The 16,543-nt window shown below is 41.3% G+C and overlaps 1 protein-coding gene and 2 long non-coding RNA genes across 3 annotated transcripts in view; 2 read left to right on the forward strand and 1 right to left on the reverse strand.

Annotated features, from left to right (window-relative positions):
- Positions 1–16,543, forward strand: part of LOC144068830 (uncharacterized) — a 69,561-nt gene that overhangs the window by 26,555 nt on the left and 26,463 nt on the right. The window lies entirely within an intron of this gene.
- Positions 1–16,543, reverse strand: part of LOC144068827 (hepatocyte growth factor-like) — a 37,850-nt gene that overhangs the window by 13,338 nt on the left and 7,969 nt on the right. Inside the window, exons 8-14 of the mRNA XM_077593672.1 lie at positions 13,953–14,124; positions 13,643–13,776; positions 13,181–13,274; positions 11,060–11,199; positions 10,290–10,319; positions 10,079–10,211; positions 9,910–9,984 (exon numbers count right to left, since the gene is read on the reverse strand). Of these exons, the coding sequence (XP_077449798.1) occupies positions 9,910–9,984; positions 10,079–10,211; positions 10,290–10,319; positions 11,060–11,199; positions 13,181–13,274; positions 13,643–13,776; positions 13,953–14,124 (778 nt within the window). The remainder of the gene's footprint in view (positions 1–9,909; positions 9,985–10,078; positions 10,212–10,289; positions 10,320–11,059; positions 11,200–13,180; positions 13,275–13,642; positions 13,777–13,952; positions 14,125–16,543) is intronic.
- Positions 5,867–7,025, forward strand: LOC144068829 (uncharacterized). The gene is made up of 4 exons (XR_013298313.1): positions 5,867–5,922; positions 6,013–6,063; positions 6,152–6,219; positions 6,620–7,025. It is a non-coding gene; the product is annotated as an uncharacterized LOC144068829 (long non-coding RNA).

Raw genomic sequence — 16,543 nt, forward strand, 5'->3', positions numbered from 1 at the left:
GTATAGTATGGCTTTTTTTCTTAAAAAACGACATAGTATAGTAAGGCTTTTTTTCTTAAAAAACGACATAGTATAGTATGGCTTTCCCCCCCTAAAAAACGACATAGTATAGCATGGCTTTTTTTTCTTGAAAAACGACATAGTAGAGGAAGGCTTTTCCCCTAAAAAACGACATAGTATAGTATGGCTTTTCCCCCTAAAAAACGACATAGTATAGTATGGCTTTTTTCCTTTAAAAAACGACATAGTATAGTATGGCTTTTTTTCTTAAAAAACGACATAGTATAGTAAGGCTTTTTTTCCTAAAAAAACGACATAGTATAGTATGGCTTTTTTCCCCTAAAAAAACGACATAGTATAGCATGGCTTTTTTTTCTTGAAAAACGACATAGTAGAGGAAGGCTTTTTCCCTAAAAAACGACATAGTATAGTATGGCTTTTCCCCCTAAAAAACGACATAGTATAGTATGGCTTTTTTCCTTTAAAAAACGACATAGTATAGTATGGCTTTTTTTCTTAAAAAACGACATAGTATAGTAAGGCTTTTTTTCTTAAAAAACGACATAGTATAGTATGGCTTTCCCCCCCTAAAAAACGACATAGTATAGCATGGCTTTTTTTTCTTGAAAAACGACATAGTAGAGGAAGGCTTTTTCCCTCAAAAACGACATAGTATAGTGTGGCTTTTCCCCCTAAAAACGACATAGTATAGTATGGCTTTTTTCCTTTAAAAAACGACATAGTATAGTATGGCTTTTTTTCTTAAAAAACGACATAGTATAGTATGGCTTTTCCCCCTAAAAAACGACATAGTATAGTATGGCTTTTTTCCTTTAAAAAACGACATAGTATAGTATGGCTTTTTTTCTTAAAAAACGACATAGTATAGTAAGGCTTTTTTTCCTAAAAAAACGACATAGTATAGTATGGCTTTTTTCCCCTAAAAAAACGACATAGTATAGCATGGCTTTTTTTTCTTGAAAAACGACATAGTAGAGGAAGGCTTTTTCCCTAAAAAACGACATAGTATAGTATGGCTTTTCCCCCTACAAAACGACATAGTATAGTATGGCGTTTTTCCTTTAAAAAACGACATAGTATAGTATGGCTTTTTTTCTTAAAAAACGACATAGTATAGTAAGGCTTTTTTTCCTAAAAAAACGACATAGTATAGTATGGCTTTTTCCCCCTAAAAGAACGACATAGTATAGCATGGCTTTTTTTTCTTGAAAAACGACATAGTAGAGGAAGGCTTTTTCCCTAAAAAACGACATAGTATAGTATGGGTTTTCCCCCTAAAAAACGACATAGTATAGTATGGCTTTTTTCCTTTAAAAAACGACATAGTATAGTATGGCTTTTTTTCTTAAAAAACGACATAGTATAGTAAGGCTTTTTTTCTTAAAAAACGACATAGTATAGTATGGCTTTCCCCCCCTAAAAAACGACATAGTATAGCATGGCTTTTTTTTCTTGAAAAACGACATAGTAGAGGAAGGCTTTTTCCCTAAAAAAACGACATAGTATAGTATGGCTTTTCCCCCTAAAAAACGACATAGTATAGTATGGCTTTTTTCCTTTAAAAAACGACATATTATAGTATGGCTTTTTTTCTTAAAAAACGACATAGTATAGTAAGGCTTTTTTTCCTAAAAAAACGACATAGTATAGTATGGCTTTTTTCCCCTAAAAAAACGACATAGTATAGCATGGCTTTTTTTTCTTGAAAAACGACATAGTAGAGGAAGGCTTTTTCCCTAAAAAACGACATAGTATAGTATGGCTTTTCCCCCTAAAAAACGACATAGTATAGTATGGCTTTTTTTCTTTAAAAAACGACATAGTATAGTATGGCTTTTTTTCTTAAAAAACGACATAGTATTGTAAGGCTTTTTTTCTTAAAAAACGACATAGTATAGCATGGCTTTCCCCCCCTAAAAAACGACATAGTATAGCATGGCTTTTTCTTCTTGAAAAACGACATAGCAGAGGAAGGCTTTTTCCCTAAAAAACGACATAGTATAGTATGGCTTTTCCCCCTAAAAAACGACATAGTATAGTATGGCTTTTTTCCTTTAAAAAACGACATAGTATAGTATGGCTTTTTTTCTTAAAAAACGACATAGTATAGTAAGGCTTTTTTCCCTAAAAAAACGACATAGTATAGTGTGGCTTTTTTCCCCTAAAAAAACGACATAGTATAGCATGGCTTTTTTTTCTTGAAAAACGACATAGTAGAGGAAGGCTTTTTCCCTAAAAAACGACATAGTATAGTATGGCTTTTCCCCCTAAAAAACGACATAGTATAGTGTGGCTTTTTTCCTTTAAAAAACGACATAGTATAGTATGGCTTTTTTTCTTAAAAAACGACATAGTATAGTAAGGCTTTTTTTCTTAAAAAACGACATAGTATAGTATGGCTTTCCCCCCCTAAAAAACGACATAGTATAGCATGGCTTTTTTTTCTTGAAAAACGACATAGTAGAGGAAGGCTTTTTCCCTAAAAAACGACATAGTATAGTATGGCTTTTCCCCCTAAAAAACGACATAGTATAGTATGGCTTTTTTCCTTTAAAAAACGACATAGTATAGTATGGCTTTTTTTCTTAAAAAAAGACATAGTATATCTAGGCTTTTTTTCCTAAAAAAACGACATAGTATAGTATGGCTTTTTTCCCCTAAAAAACGACATAGTATAGCATGGCTTTTTTTTCTTGAAAAACGACATAGTAGAGGAAGGCTTTTTCCCTAACAAACGACATAGTATAGTAATGCTTTTCCCCCTAAAAAACGACATAGTATAGTATGGCTTTTTTCCTTTAAAAAACGACATAGTATAGTATGGCTTTTTTTCTTAAAAAAAGACATAGTATATTTAGGCTTTTTTTCCTAAAAAAACGACATAGTATAGTATGGCTTTTTTCCCCTAAAAAAACGACATAGTATAGCATGGCTTTTTTTTCTTGAAAAACGACATAGTAGAGGAAGGCTTTTTCCCTAAAAAACGACATAGTATAGTATGGCTTTTTTTTCTTGAAAAACGACATAGTAGAGGAAGGCTTTTTCCCTAAAAAAACGACATAGTATAGTATGGCTTTTCCCCCTAAAAAACGACATAGTATAGTATGGCTTTTTTCCTTTAAAAAACGACATAGTATAGTATGGCTTTTTTTCTTAAAAAACGACATAGTATAGTAAGGCTTTTTTTCCTAAAAAAACGACATAGTATAGTATGGCTTTTTTCCCCTAAAAAAACGACATAGTATAGCATGGCTTTTTTTTCTTGAAAAACGACATAGTAGAGGAAGGCTTTTTCCCTAAAAAACGACATAGTATAGTATGGCTTTTCCCCCTAAAAAACGACATAGTATAGTATGGCTTTTTTCCTTTAAAAAACGACATAGTATAGTATGGCTTTTTTTCTTAAAAAACGACATAGTATAGTAAGGCTTTTTTTCTTAAAAAACGACATAGTATAGCATGGCTTTCCCCCCCTAAAAAACGACATAGTATAGCATGGCTTTTTCTTCTTGAAAAACGACATAGCAGAGGAAGGCTTTTTCCCTAAAAAACGACATAGTATAGTATGGCTTTTCCCCCTAAAAAACGACATAGTATAGTATGGCTTTTTTCCTTTAAAAAACGACATAGTATAGTATGGCTTTTTTTCTTAAAAAACGACATAGTATAGTAAGGCTTTTTTCCCTAAAAAAACGACATAGTATAGTGTGGCTTTTTTCCCCTAAAAAAAACGACATAGTATAGCATGGCTTTTTTTTCTTGAAAAACGACATAGTAGAGGAAGGCTTTTTCCCTAAAAAACGACATAGTATAGTATGGCTTTCCCCCCTAAAAAACGACATAGTATAGTGTGGCTTTTTTCCTTTAAAAAACGACATAGTATAGTATGGCTTTTTTTCTTAAAAAACGACATAGTATAGTAAGGCTTTTTTTCTTAAAAAACGACATAGTATAGTATGGCTTTCCCCCCCTAAAAAACGACATAGTATAGCATGGCTTTTTTTTCTTGAAAAACGACATAGTAGAGGAAGGCTTTTTCCCTAAAAAACGACATAGTATAGTATGGCTTTTCCCCCTAAAAAACGACATAGTATAGTATGGCTTTTTTCCTTTAAAAAACGACATAGTATAGTATGGCTTTTTTTCTTAAAAAAAGACATAGTATATTTAGGCTTTTTTTCCTAAAAAAACGACATAGTATAGTATGGCTTTTTCCCCTAAAAAAACGACATAGTATAGCATGGCTTTTTTTTCTTGAAAAACGACATAGTAGAGGAAGGCTTTTTCCCTAAAAAATGACATAGTATAGTATGGCTTTTCCCCCTAAAAAACGACATAGTATAGTATGGCTTTTTTCCTTTAAAAAACGACATAGTATAGTATGGCTTTTTTTCTTAAAAAACGACATAGTATAGTAAGGCTTTTTTTCTTAAAAAACGACATAGTATAGTATGGCTTTCCCCCCCTAAAAAACGACATAGTATAGCATGGCTTTTTTTTCTTGAAAAACGACATAGTAGAGGAAGGCTTTTTCCCTAAAAAACGACATAGTATAGTATGGCTTTTCCCCCTAAAAAACGACATAGTATAGTATAGCTTTTTAACTTTAAAAAACGACATAGTATAGTATGGCTTTTTTTCTTAAAAAACGACATAGTATAGTAAGGCTTTTTTTCTTAAAAAACGACATAGTATAGTATGGCTTTCCCCCCCTAAAAAACGACATAGTATAGCATGGCTTTTTTTTCTTGAAAAACGACATAGTAGAGGAAGGCTTTTCCCCTAAAAAACGACATAGTATAGTATGGCTTTTCCCCCTAAAAAACGACATAGTATAGTATGGCTTTTTTTTCTTAAAAAACGACATAGTATAGTAAGGCTTTTTTTCCTAAAAAAACGACATAGTATAGTATGGCTTTTTCCCCCTAAAAAAACGACATAGTATAGCATGGCTTTTTTTCTTGAAAAACGACATAGTAGAGGAAGGCTTTTTCCCTAAAAAACGACATAGTATAGTATGGCTTTTCCCCCTAAAAAACGACATAGTATAGTATGGCTTTTTTCCTTTAAAAAACGACATAGTATAGTATGGCTTTTTTTCTTAAAAAACGACATACTATAGTAAGGCTTTTTTTCCTAAAAAAACGACATAGTATAGTATGGCTTTTTCCCCCTAAAAAAACGACATAGTATAGCATGGCTTTTTTTCTTGAAAAACGACATAGTAGAGGAAGGCTTTTTCCCTAAAAAACGACATAGTATAGTATGGCTTTTCCCCCTAAAAAACGACATAGTATAGTATGGCTTTTTTCCTTTAAAAAACGACATAGTATAGTATGGCTTTTTTTCTTAAAAAACGACATAGTATAGTAAGGCTTTTTTTCTTAAAAAACGACATAGTATAGTATGGCTTTCCCCCCCTAAAAAACGACATAGTATAGCATGGCTTTTTTTTCTTGAAAAACGACATAGTATAGCATGGCTTTTTTTTTCTTGAAAAACGACATAGTAGAGGAAGGCTTTTTCCCTAAAAAACGACATAGTATAGTATGGCTTTCCCCCCTAAAAAACGACATAGTATAGTATGGCTTTTTTCCTTTAAAAAACGACACGGTATAGTAAGGCTTTTTTTCCTAAAAAACGACATAGTATAGCATGGCTTTTTTTCTTGAAAAACGACATAGTAGAGGAAGCCTTTTTTTCATTAAAAACGACATAGTATAGTAAGGCTTCTTTTCTTAAAAAACGACGTAGTATAGTAAGGCTTTTTTTCTTTAAAAAATGACATAGCAAGTAAGGCTAAGAGAGTCGGAGAATAAATCTGACTTCTGATTCTTCACCTTCTAGTTGTTGCTGTGGTCCACTGGCAAAATCATTGGGAACATGAGGCGGGAATCAGGAGTGAGTTCAATTCCACTCGTTGCAATTCTCAAATTGTTTATTGAGGTAATGAAAAGGATAAATACAACTTCCAACTTTACTGTGGTGCAGTGGCAAAGACAATGGGTCAGAACTTCAGGTGGACTCAAGTTCAAATCAGAAGTGAGTTTGATTCCACTCTTTGCAATTCTCAAATTGTTTATTGAGGTAATGAAAAGGATAAATATAACTTCCAATCACATCATTTCAGAAGACACTGTGGTCCAGTGGCAAGAACAATGGGTTGAAATTGAAGTTGGACACAAGTTCAAATCTGGAGTGAGTTCAAGTCCACTCTTTGCAAATCTCAAATTGTTTATTGAGGTGATGAAAAGGATAAATATAACTTCCAATCACATCATTTCAGAATACACCGTGGTCTAGTGGCAAGAACAATGGGTTGAAATTGAAGTTGGACACAAGTTCAAATCTGGCGTGAGTTCAAGTCCACTCTTTGCAAATCTCAAATTGTTTATTGAGGTGATGAAAATGATAAATATAACTTCCAATCACTTCATTTCAGAAGTCACTGTGGTCCAGTGGCAAAGACAATGGGTCAGAACTTCAGGTGGACTCAAGTTCAAATCAGGAGTGAGTTCAATTCCACTCTTTGCAATTCTCAAATTGTTTATTGAGGTAATGAAAAGGATAGATATAACTTCCAATCACATCGTTCCAGAAGTCACTGTGGTCCAGTGGCAAAGACAATGGGTCAGACAGACCTCAAGTTAGTGGATTTGACTGCCATGTGGGAAATGGGGTTCGAATCCCGCTCTCGTTTGACTAATCACTACACTAGTAGTTCAGTAAATGGGTAATCCTTTTTTCATTCAAATAAAGACTTAGTCATTTTTTTTCAGCAAAACAATATTTCCGGTCAGCCTTCGGCTGACCGGAAGACAGTTGGGAGGGGGGGGTTCCTGGTGGTGTTCGACAGTCGGCCTTCGGCCGACTGCCGACACCATACAGTCGTTGACTGGCGACACCGGGACGTGAACCCTCGACACCCACGTCGCAGGCAGGTGACTTACCCACTACACCACAAGGCGGCCCGCCTATACATGATTGGAAGTTATATTTATCCTTTTCATCACCTCAATAAACAATTTGAGAATTGCAAAGAGTGGAATTGAACTCACTCCTGATTTGAACTTGAGTCCACCTGAAATTCTGACCCATTGTCTTTGCCACTGGACCACAGTGACTTCTGAAATGATGTGATTGGAAGTTATATTTATCATTTTCATTACCTCAATAAACAATTTGAGAATTGCAAAGAGTGGAATTGAACTCACTCCTGATTTGAACTTGAGTCCACCTGTAGTTCTAACCCATTGTCTTTGCCACTGGACTGCAGTGACTTCTGAAATGATGTGATTGGAAGTTATATCTATCCTTTTCATTACCTCAATAAACAATTTGAGAATTGCAAAGAGTGGAATTGAACTCACTCCTGATTTGAACTTGAGTCCACCAGAAGTTCTGACCATTTGTCTTTGCAACTGGACCACAGTGACTTCTGAAATGAAGTGATTGGAAGTTATATTTATCATTTTCATTACCTCAATAAACAATTTGTGAATTGCAAAGAGTGGAATTGAACTCACTCCTGATTCCCACCTCAAGTTCTGAACCAATATTTTTGCCACTGGACTACAGCAATAACTAGGAGAAGAATCAGAAGTCAGATTTATTCTCCGACTTTCTTAGCCTTACTATACTATGTCGATTTTTTAAAGAAAAAAGCCTTACTATATACTGACGCTCCCCGACTCACGAACAATGGTACATACGAACATGTCTACAAATAGCGTTTAAGTCCAAAAATGTTCGCAAGTCCAATTTTGTATTTCGCGCCTTTTTCGGAGTAGTACTTCTTTCCGCCGCTAATACCGACGCCTGGCGCTGTGAGAGCTCAGCTCACCCAGCATCTACCTTCTTCTTCGTTGCAATGCAGAAGTGCGTGAATGTATCTCCAGTGTGCAAATAACCTTTTTCATTTGTATCATTAAATATCTCATGCATCCAATATTGAATATGGTTCGTAAAAAGCTAAAGGCTTCTATTGAGGGAGTTGCAAGGAAGAGGCAAGCCATTTCATTTGAAACGAGTGGCAATAATAACGAAGCTTGATGCGCGTGAGAGTGGTGAGCGTTTCACGGGCATTGAATCGTTCGACCGTCAGTACCATTTATAAACAGAAAGATCGAGCAGCAGGACCCAAATATTGAACATTGCACAAAGTTTGCAAATCAATTGAATGATGCCATACAGTGCTACCGCATCATTTATGATGAAAAAAAGAAGAAAACTGTGCAATTGTCATTAGGTCGCTTCTTTTGGCCAGTTTCTAATACAGAACTTCTTGACCAACCGACCACAGACTGTTAGACTTGGTCCCCACCTCTCTTCCTCCATTACATTAAGCATTGGCTCCCCTCAAGGCTGTGTACTGAGTCCTCTTCTGTACTCCCTGTACACATACGACTGTACACCCACCCACCAGTCTAACGCCATCATCAAATTCGCTGACGACACCACTGTGGTCGGACTCATCTCAGGAGGGGATGAGTCGGCTTACAGAGATGAGGTCAACAATTTGTCTTCGTGGTGCTCGGTGAACAATCTCACACTGAACACCACGAAAACTAAAGAAATAATCCTGGACTTTCGCAGACACGGCACAGATCTGGCCCCACTCCTCATTAATGGAGTATGTGTAGACAGGGTCCAGTCCTTTAAATTCCTGGGGGTCCACGTCACGGATAAGCTCTCATGGTCTACAAACATCACGGCAGTGGTGAAGAAGGCTCAGAAACGACTCCATTTCCTCAGGGTACTTAGGAAGAACAACTTGGCCACCAAGCTTCTGATAACCTTCTATAAAACCACTGTAGAGAGCATCCTGGCGTACGGCATCACAGTGTGGTACGCTGGAAGCACGGCGGCAGACAAAAAGGCCGTGCAGAAAGTGATTAACACTGCCCAGAGGATTGTCGGCTGCTCTCTGCCCTCACTGGAAGACATTGCCAGCCCTCGTTACCTCAGCAGAGCCAAGAACATCATAGGGGACCCTTACCACCCTGGTCACAATCTGTTCCAGCTGCTGCCCTCTGGAAGACGCTATAGGTCCCACAAAGCACGGACAAGTAGGCTTAAGGACAGTTTTTTCCCCACATCCATCAGACATCTAAACTCGCGGTAACATAACACACATTCCCTTCTGCGGTAATATAAAAAGAGGTTTTGGGTGGTGATCTGCCTCCTACTAGCTGACTGAAGTAAGGTAAGTGGAAGACAGTGAGAGGTAAGCGAGAGGTAAGCGACCTGTATCCACAATAGCAGAATGCCAATTACAAGTCCGTACTAGATTTAGGTCTTTTGCCGAGTAAACGTAGCTTATGGAGAAGCACCATCAATTTCGTCACACGCAGTTTCTGCGTGTGATGACAAGTAGGTTTTTTGTGTTGTGATAACTACAACAGGGGCCTATGTCCGATTATTATTATTATATTATTATTATAAATCTCTCTCTCTCTCTCTCTCTCTACAGTACTGTACATATTCTCTCCATTTTATTAATATATTTTTTTCAGTACAAACCAATGCGTGTTACTTATACAAGCCTTAAACATACAAATGCACTTATATAAACCTTCAATATACTTATATAGGCCTTAAACATAAATTATAATACGGAATATAGCACTGAATCAACTTACAAACAAATTCAACTTATGAACAATCGCTCGGAACCAATTGCGTTCGTAAGTAGGGGAGCGTCTGTATTGCTGCCTGAGACAAACACATCTGCCTAGCAACAAGCGAGCTTTCAAATAGTAAAGAATGGGTGCACAGAAATGCCAAAAAAACAATATTTATCTCCTGGCTGACTTGACTTCAAGCTATTTTGCCACCCTGAATGCATGTTTGTAAACAGGATCTATCTCAAGCTGCCAAATCCCTTACCAGGAAGTGAAGCATTGCTGGTCGGTCAACACCCAATCTTCTCGAATCAAAGCGCCGCCACATAAGTGGATTTTTCTGGAGAAGCAACCGCACAAAAACAAAACAAAACAACATCAGATATTTCAGACTCCTGCTTGCCATCTGCACTAAAAACCGACGGGCATCTCACTCTCTCTGGATGCTCACGACCCAGCTGCCGTCCGCCCCTCGCACTTGGCGGCCCCCGACGATGCGAGTGGTGATGTGGACGAAGCATGATATCTTGGGGACGGTGGGGGACGGCCCAGGGGGTGCTTGAGTCGCTGGGATGAGGAGCGAGGGGAAGAAATAAGCGCCAAGATGGCAAAAAATGAGAGCGAAAAGGCTGTAAAAATACTCACTATTTAGAGACTTGGATGCCGTGGAATCACCTACAAAATAAGCAAAAGTACCCTAGTTATCAAGTGTCTAATACACAACCAATGACAGCTCTGTATTTGCAAGATAATACCCGCGGAAGTTTGCAAATGTCAACATTGGCTCTGAAAAGTGGACCACTGGAACGCCAATAAACATGTTCGCTCAATTATTGTCCACGTCCAAATTCACAATGAACTCATTTAAGTTTTCCACAAAAACGTCAACTGTTCATTCTATCGGCCGTGCCACGAAACTTTCTCAAACCGTTTCAACCAGCTTGTTTAGCTTGCAAATCGGTGGACGGCGGGACAGACGAGCAGCAGCGTCGCACGCTACATTGTTCACATTCTTGGCAGACTGCTGGGTTTACAGTGTACTAGGCCAGTGGACTGTAAACATCACGAGGCGGGCAGAACTTTACACACAACGAAGGCGAGAAGAACTTCCGCTTTTTCAAAACAAGATTCCGCCACGTTACCGTATCTTTTTCTTCCCGGAAGTGGCAGAAAGGTCGCAAAAGCCAGCCGACCGGGCTGGCTTTTTACATTCAGCACATTCTCTGCATTCCTCAATTAATGAAGCGCTTGGCACTGGGGGCCCGAGACATGGATTCGCGGCTCGAAATGAGTCCGGCGGGGAGTTCCCACGGATGCATGCGGTCTATTCAAATGAGGGCCATGTCACGGACCTTTCCCTCAGTTATTGCCGAGCTGTCCGTCAGTCAACAAATAAGGACGTGTCAGCCACTCACATTTCTTGAGTTTGCAGTAGTCCCACGCCAGGCGGGCGTTGGGGTCAGTGTAGCACCAGGGGCCATGCTTGTCCCGGTCTGGGTTGCGACAGTAGTTCTTTTCCAGCCCTACATGGGACAGTGTAGAGTGAGAATCCCCGCTGTAAAACACACAAATATAGATGCTCATGTTCCGTTTGTTAGTTGGCAAACAACACGGAGCGGGGCACCAAAGTCGCCACGCGCCCGTACAAGGACACAGCGCCATTGGGCAACGGCGCTCGGGGGATTTTCAAAGTATGCGCGGTCAGACGGCCGGGAGCCGCGTACTCCGGGAGGAATTCCCATCCCAGGGAAGGTCTTCGTTCCCCTGGCAGAGCGCAGAGTGCTCACGGAAGCGCGGCAATTTGTCAAGAGGTGAAGATAATTTCCCTTCCCGGGAGAATGTTAAACAAGCCGTGGTGTTTTTGCTTCCCGGGACGACCCCTCACCTCAAAGCGGGCTAGACTGGCTGGCGAGAGGAGCTGATTGGCTTTGATCTGCCCCCCCGCGCCAAGCGCTTCCCGTGGGTCAGGGGTCTGCTCTGGAACATGTCCATCTGCCCGTGGTGTTTTACCTTTTAAAATTCCCCTAAACTGGGAGCGTCAGGATTAATAATTGGGCTCGGCAGTGACCCCTGAGGAGCCCCTGATTTGCCCAGATTTTTTTGTAATTTTTTTTGCTGTTTGTTTTCACGGCTTAGCTCCATTCATATAAAAGGGAGTTTCACATGGTCGAAAAAGGGGAGGGGGGGCTCATTCACTTGTCAACAAACACCAATCAGTAAGCGCTGAAGAATGCTCCCTACTTTGCCGGAGAAACATTCCCAGTGTTTCGTCGCTTATGTTGGCAGTGAATTTAGCGAAAGATTTCCCAAATGTTGGGGACACTCACTTGGACGGTCTCGTTAGGTTTGCTGGCTAACAGACAAATACTAGTAGCCCAACATTTTGGTTCACAAAGCGACACAGCTCAGCAAGGGGCGGAAAACCTGAAGTACTTTGAGTGTCGCCGACGGCGCCAGAAGTCCAATTCATTTCACTCTCATCTCATTTTCTGAACCGCTTTATCTTCACTAGGGTTACGGGGGGTGTCTGAAGCCTATCCCAGCTGACTTCAGGCCAGAGGCGGGGAACATCCTGAATTGGTGGCCAGCCAATCACAGGACACAAGGAGACAAACAACCATTCACGCTCACACTCATATCTAGGGGCAATTTAGAGTGTGCAATTAGCCAGCCATGCTTTGGAATGTGGGAGGAAACCAGAGTACCCGGACAAAACCCACGCAGGCCCGGGGAGAACGCGCCAACTCCACTAAGATAGACCGACTCAGGATTTGAACCCAGGACCCCAGAGCTGTGAGGCTGACGCACTAACCACTCGCTCCACCGGGCTGCTGTTATAATCAAGGAACACCATCAGCTAAAAATCTTCTAATTTAAAATTTTGTCACCTATATTTACAATATAAAGTAATTTCCTTCAAAGTAAAATAATAATAATAATAATGAATAGATGTCCATTTCATTTCGACTGGGAGGGCTAGCAATTCTTGGCTGGAGCATATCAATAACCTATCGTAGGGGTAGGGAACCTATGGCTCAGCAGCCATATGCGGCTCTTTTGATGGCTCTCTGAGGTCAAATATGGAAACTACTGGGTAAAGTACTGAGTCCCGAACGCACCAATAGGAGCATCACGTCGTCACTGTGGCGTTGACATTACATCAGCCCCCCTTAAATCATATAATATTTTTTTAAATTTAGACCTTTCTGCATGCATACTCTCACTGATACTCATTGATTAGAAACAGTGTAGCAATGCTGTCAAAAGAATTCAGACTTTTGTTCTTTAAAAGTGTCAAAATGATTTTTAAAAAATGCACATTTGGTCATTTATTTTTAAATTCTGAGTTGGCTCTCAAGGAATAACATTTGAAAATATGAATTGTTTATGGCTCTCTCTGTCAAAAAGGTTCCCGACTCCTGACCTATCGGAATGGAAAATATTGCGATATATCACCATATCGATAGATTGTCGCAGGTCTCGCGATCATATCGATTGTGTCGCTTCCAATTTTTAGCCCAACATAATGCTCTTACCTGTCGATGTAACGGGACCAGTCGGAGCAAGGAATCCCCGAGCGCGTGACCGCTAAGGCCCCCCGGTACGCTTGGCCGTTGTCCTCGTAGCACTCTACGGAATAAGAAGAGTTTTTTTTTTTTTAAAAGACTCCAATAGTGCGTTCTCGTTTTCTCGTACAGCGCCTAATTGCAATCAGCATTCGAGAGTGTGCCGTCCTGCGGTCATTTTGGAAAGCCCGCCCAGGACCACATAAAACATTCAAAATGGAATCGGAGCACGTGTGGTCCGGTTCAACAGAAAACAGACAAACATAGAAAACGACAGCCCGCTGTAAAGCGGCCTGCTTAATTCCTCCAGGGAAAGGGTCAAGCTCAGGAATGCTGGGAAATTGGCAACTTGAGCACGATTCGGCGCGGTGGAACAAACGGACGCGTTCCGAGCGGGGCCGCGAGGTCTTTTCACCTCGGGGAGGTATTTACCGGTTTTCTTGGCGGCTGGGACATCGCACCTGGGGATGTGCATGCAATTGGCCCGCGGCAGGTTGGGATCACTGGTGAAGCACCACGGGTACTCGGACCCGTCCGGGTTGCGGCAGAAGTTTTCCCGGAGGCCCCTGAAAGATGCGTGCAAAAAAAAAAATCAAAGTTGATCTCGCTATGTTATTTTGGATCTGGCAGGAAAAGAGTCAGGAGAAACAATCGCCAGCCCCCCCAAACCCCCCCACCGCTCCCTCCGGAGAGAGTGGCTTAGCTGAATCCAAGCTGTCGGGGACGGAGGCGCATTACTCACTTGCATTTGAAGTTGTCGGGGAGGAAGGAGTGTTGATGGGGGAACTGCGAGTCCCAGCGCTGACACGTCACCCCCTCGGGGGTCACGTTCACGGTGCCGCGGTACTCCCGGCCCCTTCCCCTAACGCACGACGTCGTGGCGTTCACATCTGGATCCTCGCTGGAGTCGGACTCTTCGGAAAGGACCGAGGGGGGAAAAAAGATGGTAAAGTTGTGCTTTGAGAAGAGAAGGAAGCGATTAATCCTTTCAAGAATGCGCCATGTTCAACCTGGAGACAGATGATCAAAAACAGTAGCAGCGCTACACACACACACACACACACAAAGCGTTTTCGTCAACCCCCCCACCCCCTCGCTCAGAAGGAAGCTATCTGTTTATTCATAACACTGTCAGACGCCACACATTCTTCCACTCTTGGACATCCGCAATGTCAACACTGTATTAAATGTCTCCAAAAAGTCCTCAGATCAATTGGCTAGAAATAATGTATCAAAATGAGTTTGACAGATGTCGAATGCATTCCAAACTTGAGGGTGGCATGGAATGAACAACAACAATCGTGTGCTCGCTGCCAACCCTCCCGCTACAAACAGATAGATTAGACGTCCGTCAGCGTCATCAGCAGCCAAGATCGTCCAGGCCCCCCAAAATGTGCAAATTCTAAATACATTTTTAATACTCAAACTCATACTATTTAACGATACACATCATCCATAGAAGGGCGGCCCGGCGGATGAGTGGTTAGCACCCCGGCCTCACAGTTCTAGTCCTCGGTTTGATCCCAGGTCAGTCCTGCTGAGTAGAGTTTGTATGTTTTCCCCGGCGGATGTGCGTGGGTTTTCTCAAGGCTACTTTGGTTTCCCATCCTAAAAAGATGCATGCTAAGCTAGCTGTCTAACACTCTAAATTGCCAAAGTGGGATTGGTTGGCCGTCTCCTCATGGCCTGTGATTGGCCCGCCAGCGATTCAGGGTGTCCCCTGCCTGGTGCCTGAAGTCAGCTGGGATAGGCTCCAGCACCCCCCGACCCTTGTGAGGATAAGTGGTTCAGAAAATGAATGAATGAATCATACAAATAAAAAACGTCCTAATCAATTTCAGTAGCAAGTCCAAAAAGAGCCTTTTTTGCAATTAAGCGTAAATCTCACAGAGGATGCGCCGTAGTTGATTGCTTTCGTTTAGTGACGAAAGCCCTTATAAATGCTGAATTTATTGCATCAGGCACTTTAGATCTTCCCAGTGTGGGAATCCAAGCTTGGAGAGCATCCTAACAACTAAATGATCCTAAACACATTCAGGTGGATTCCTTACCCCGGATTTCGGCCTGTGTTTCTTTAGCTTTTGACAGATGAGACAGGGGAAGATGGAGGAGGCGAGGTCCTGTTTTATTTTTTGGGGGGGCTTCTTGATATAATGCATGCCAGGCAGCGGCGCAGGTCAGTCGTCTTTATCTGCGCCACTGAGGGAAAGCCACATCTGGATGCAACGCCCCACCCTTTCTGTAAATCCTTAGCCTTACTGTAAAGTCGACGCACGTGGACAGAAACAAAGAAGGATGCTCGCTTTTTGTGCGCGAGCATATTTCACTGAAACTAATTCCGAGGAATCTTTTCGCTCTTTGTTCGAATGTTCCCACGACCGCCGGGGCTCATTTTAGGGTCAACGTATTACCAGTTCACAATGCCAAACCCCCCCACCAAAAAAAAGACTTAAAAGCTGATGTTGGCGTAACTCCAAAGATTGGGACATGATTCGCTGATTGGAAACGGCCAAAGAATAGAAATACCATTACCGTATTATGCTCTTTAATATACCCGGGTATATTAAATGATTTTTGCTTTTTTGAGCCTCCCGTTTGAGCGCCATTTAATATACCTCTGCTGTTTAATATACCCGGCCGGGTATATTAAACGGCAACTCAACTTTTTTGGCAAGATTTGTATGGTGTTCATGGGGGCATAATTATAGATACTTAAGTTCATTAAAATTCCAAGTCAGACTTTATTCAGCAGTAAGTAGTTAATCGTGACCGGACGTTTCGTCGAAAGACGTTTGGTGAAATTGATAGATTTTAACAGTGGGTGAATAGGGATTTAATGACTATTATTTAACATTGAGTGAATAGGGTTAGGGTTAAACAAAGGAAAGTCTCGTGACACAAACCTCGGGACTTGCGAACTCGGCGACCAAACGCCCGGTCGACCAAACGCCCGGTCGACCAAACGCCCGGTCGACCAAACGCCCGGGGACCAAACGTCCGGGGACCAAACGTCCGGGCACCAAACGTCCGAGGACCAAACGTCCGGGGACCAAACGTCCGAGGCACCAAACGTCCGAGGACCAAACGTCCGGGGACCAAACGTCCGGGGACCAAACGTCTGGGGACCAAACGTCCGGGGACCAAACGTCCGGGGACCAAACGTCCGGGGACCAAACGTCCGGGGACCAAACGTCAGGGAACCAAACGTCTTTCGACGAAACGTCTGAGTACCGTAGTTAATAGCACACTTTCGCTTGTTGTTGCTGAAAGTGGTTCGCAGCTCGTGTAGAATGGCGAGCTTTCGTTCAACAGTCAGTTCCGTCCGCTTTTTCC

Source organism: Stigmatopora argus, chromosome 23, assembly GCF_051989625.1.
Source record: "Stigmatopora argus isolate UIUO_Sarg chromosome 23, RoL_Sarg_1.0, whole genome shotgun sequence".
In the NCBI taxonomy this organism is placed as follows: domain Eukaryota; kingdom Metazoa; phylum Chordata; class Actinopteri; order Syngnathiformes; family Syngnathidae; genus Stigmatopora; species Stigmatopora argus.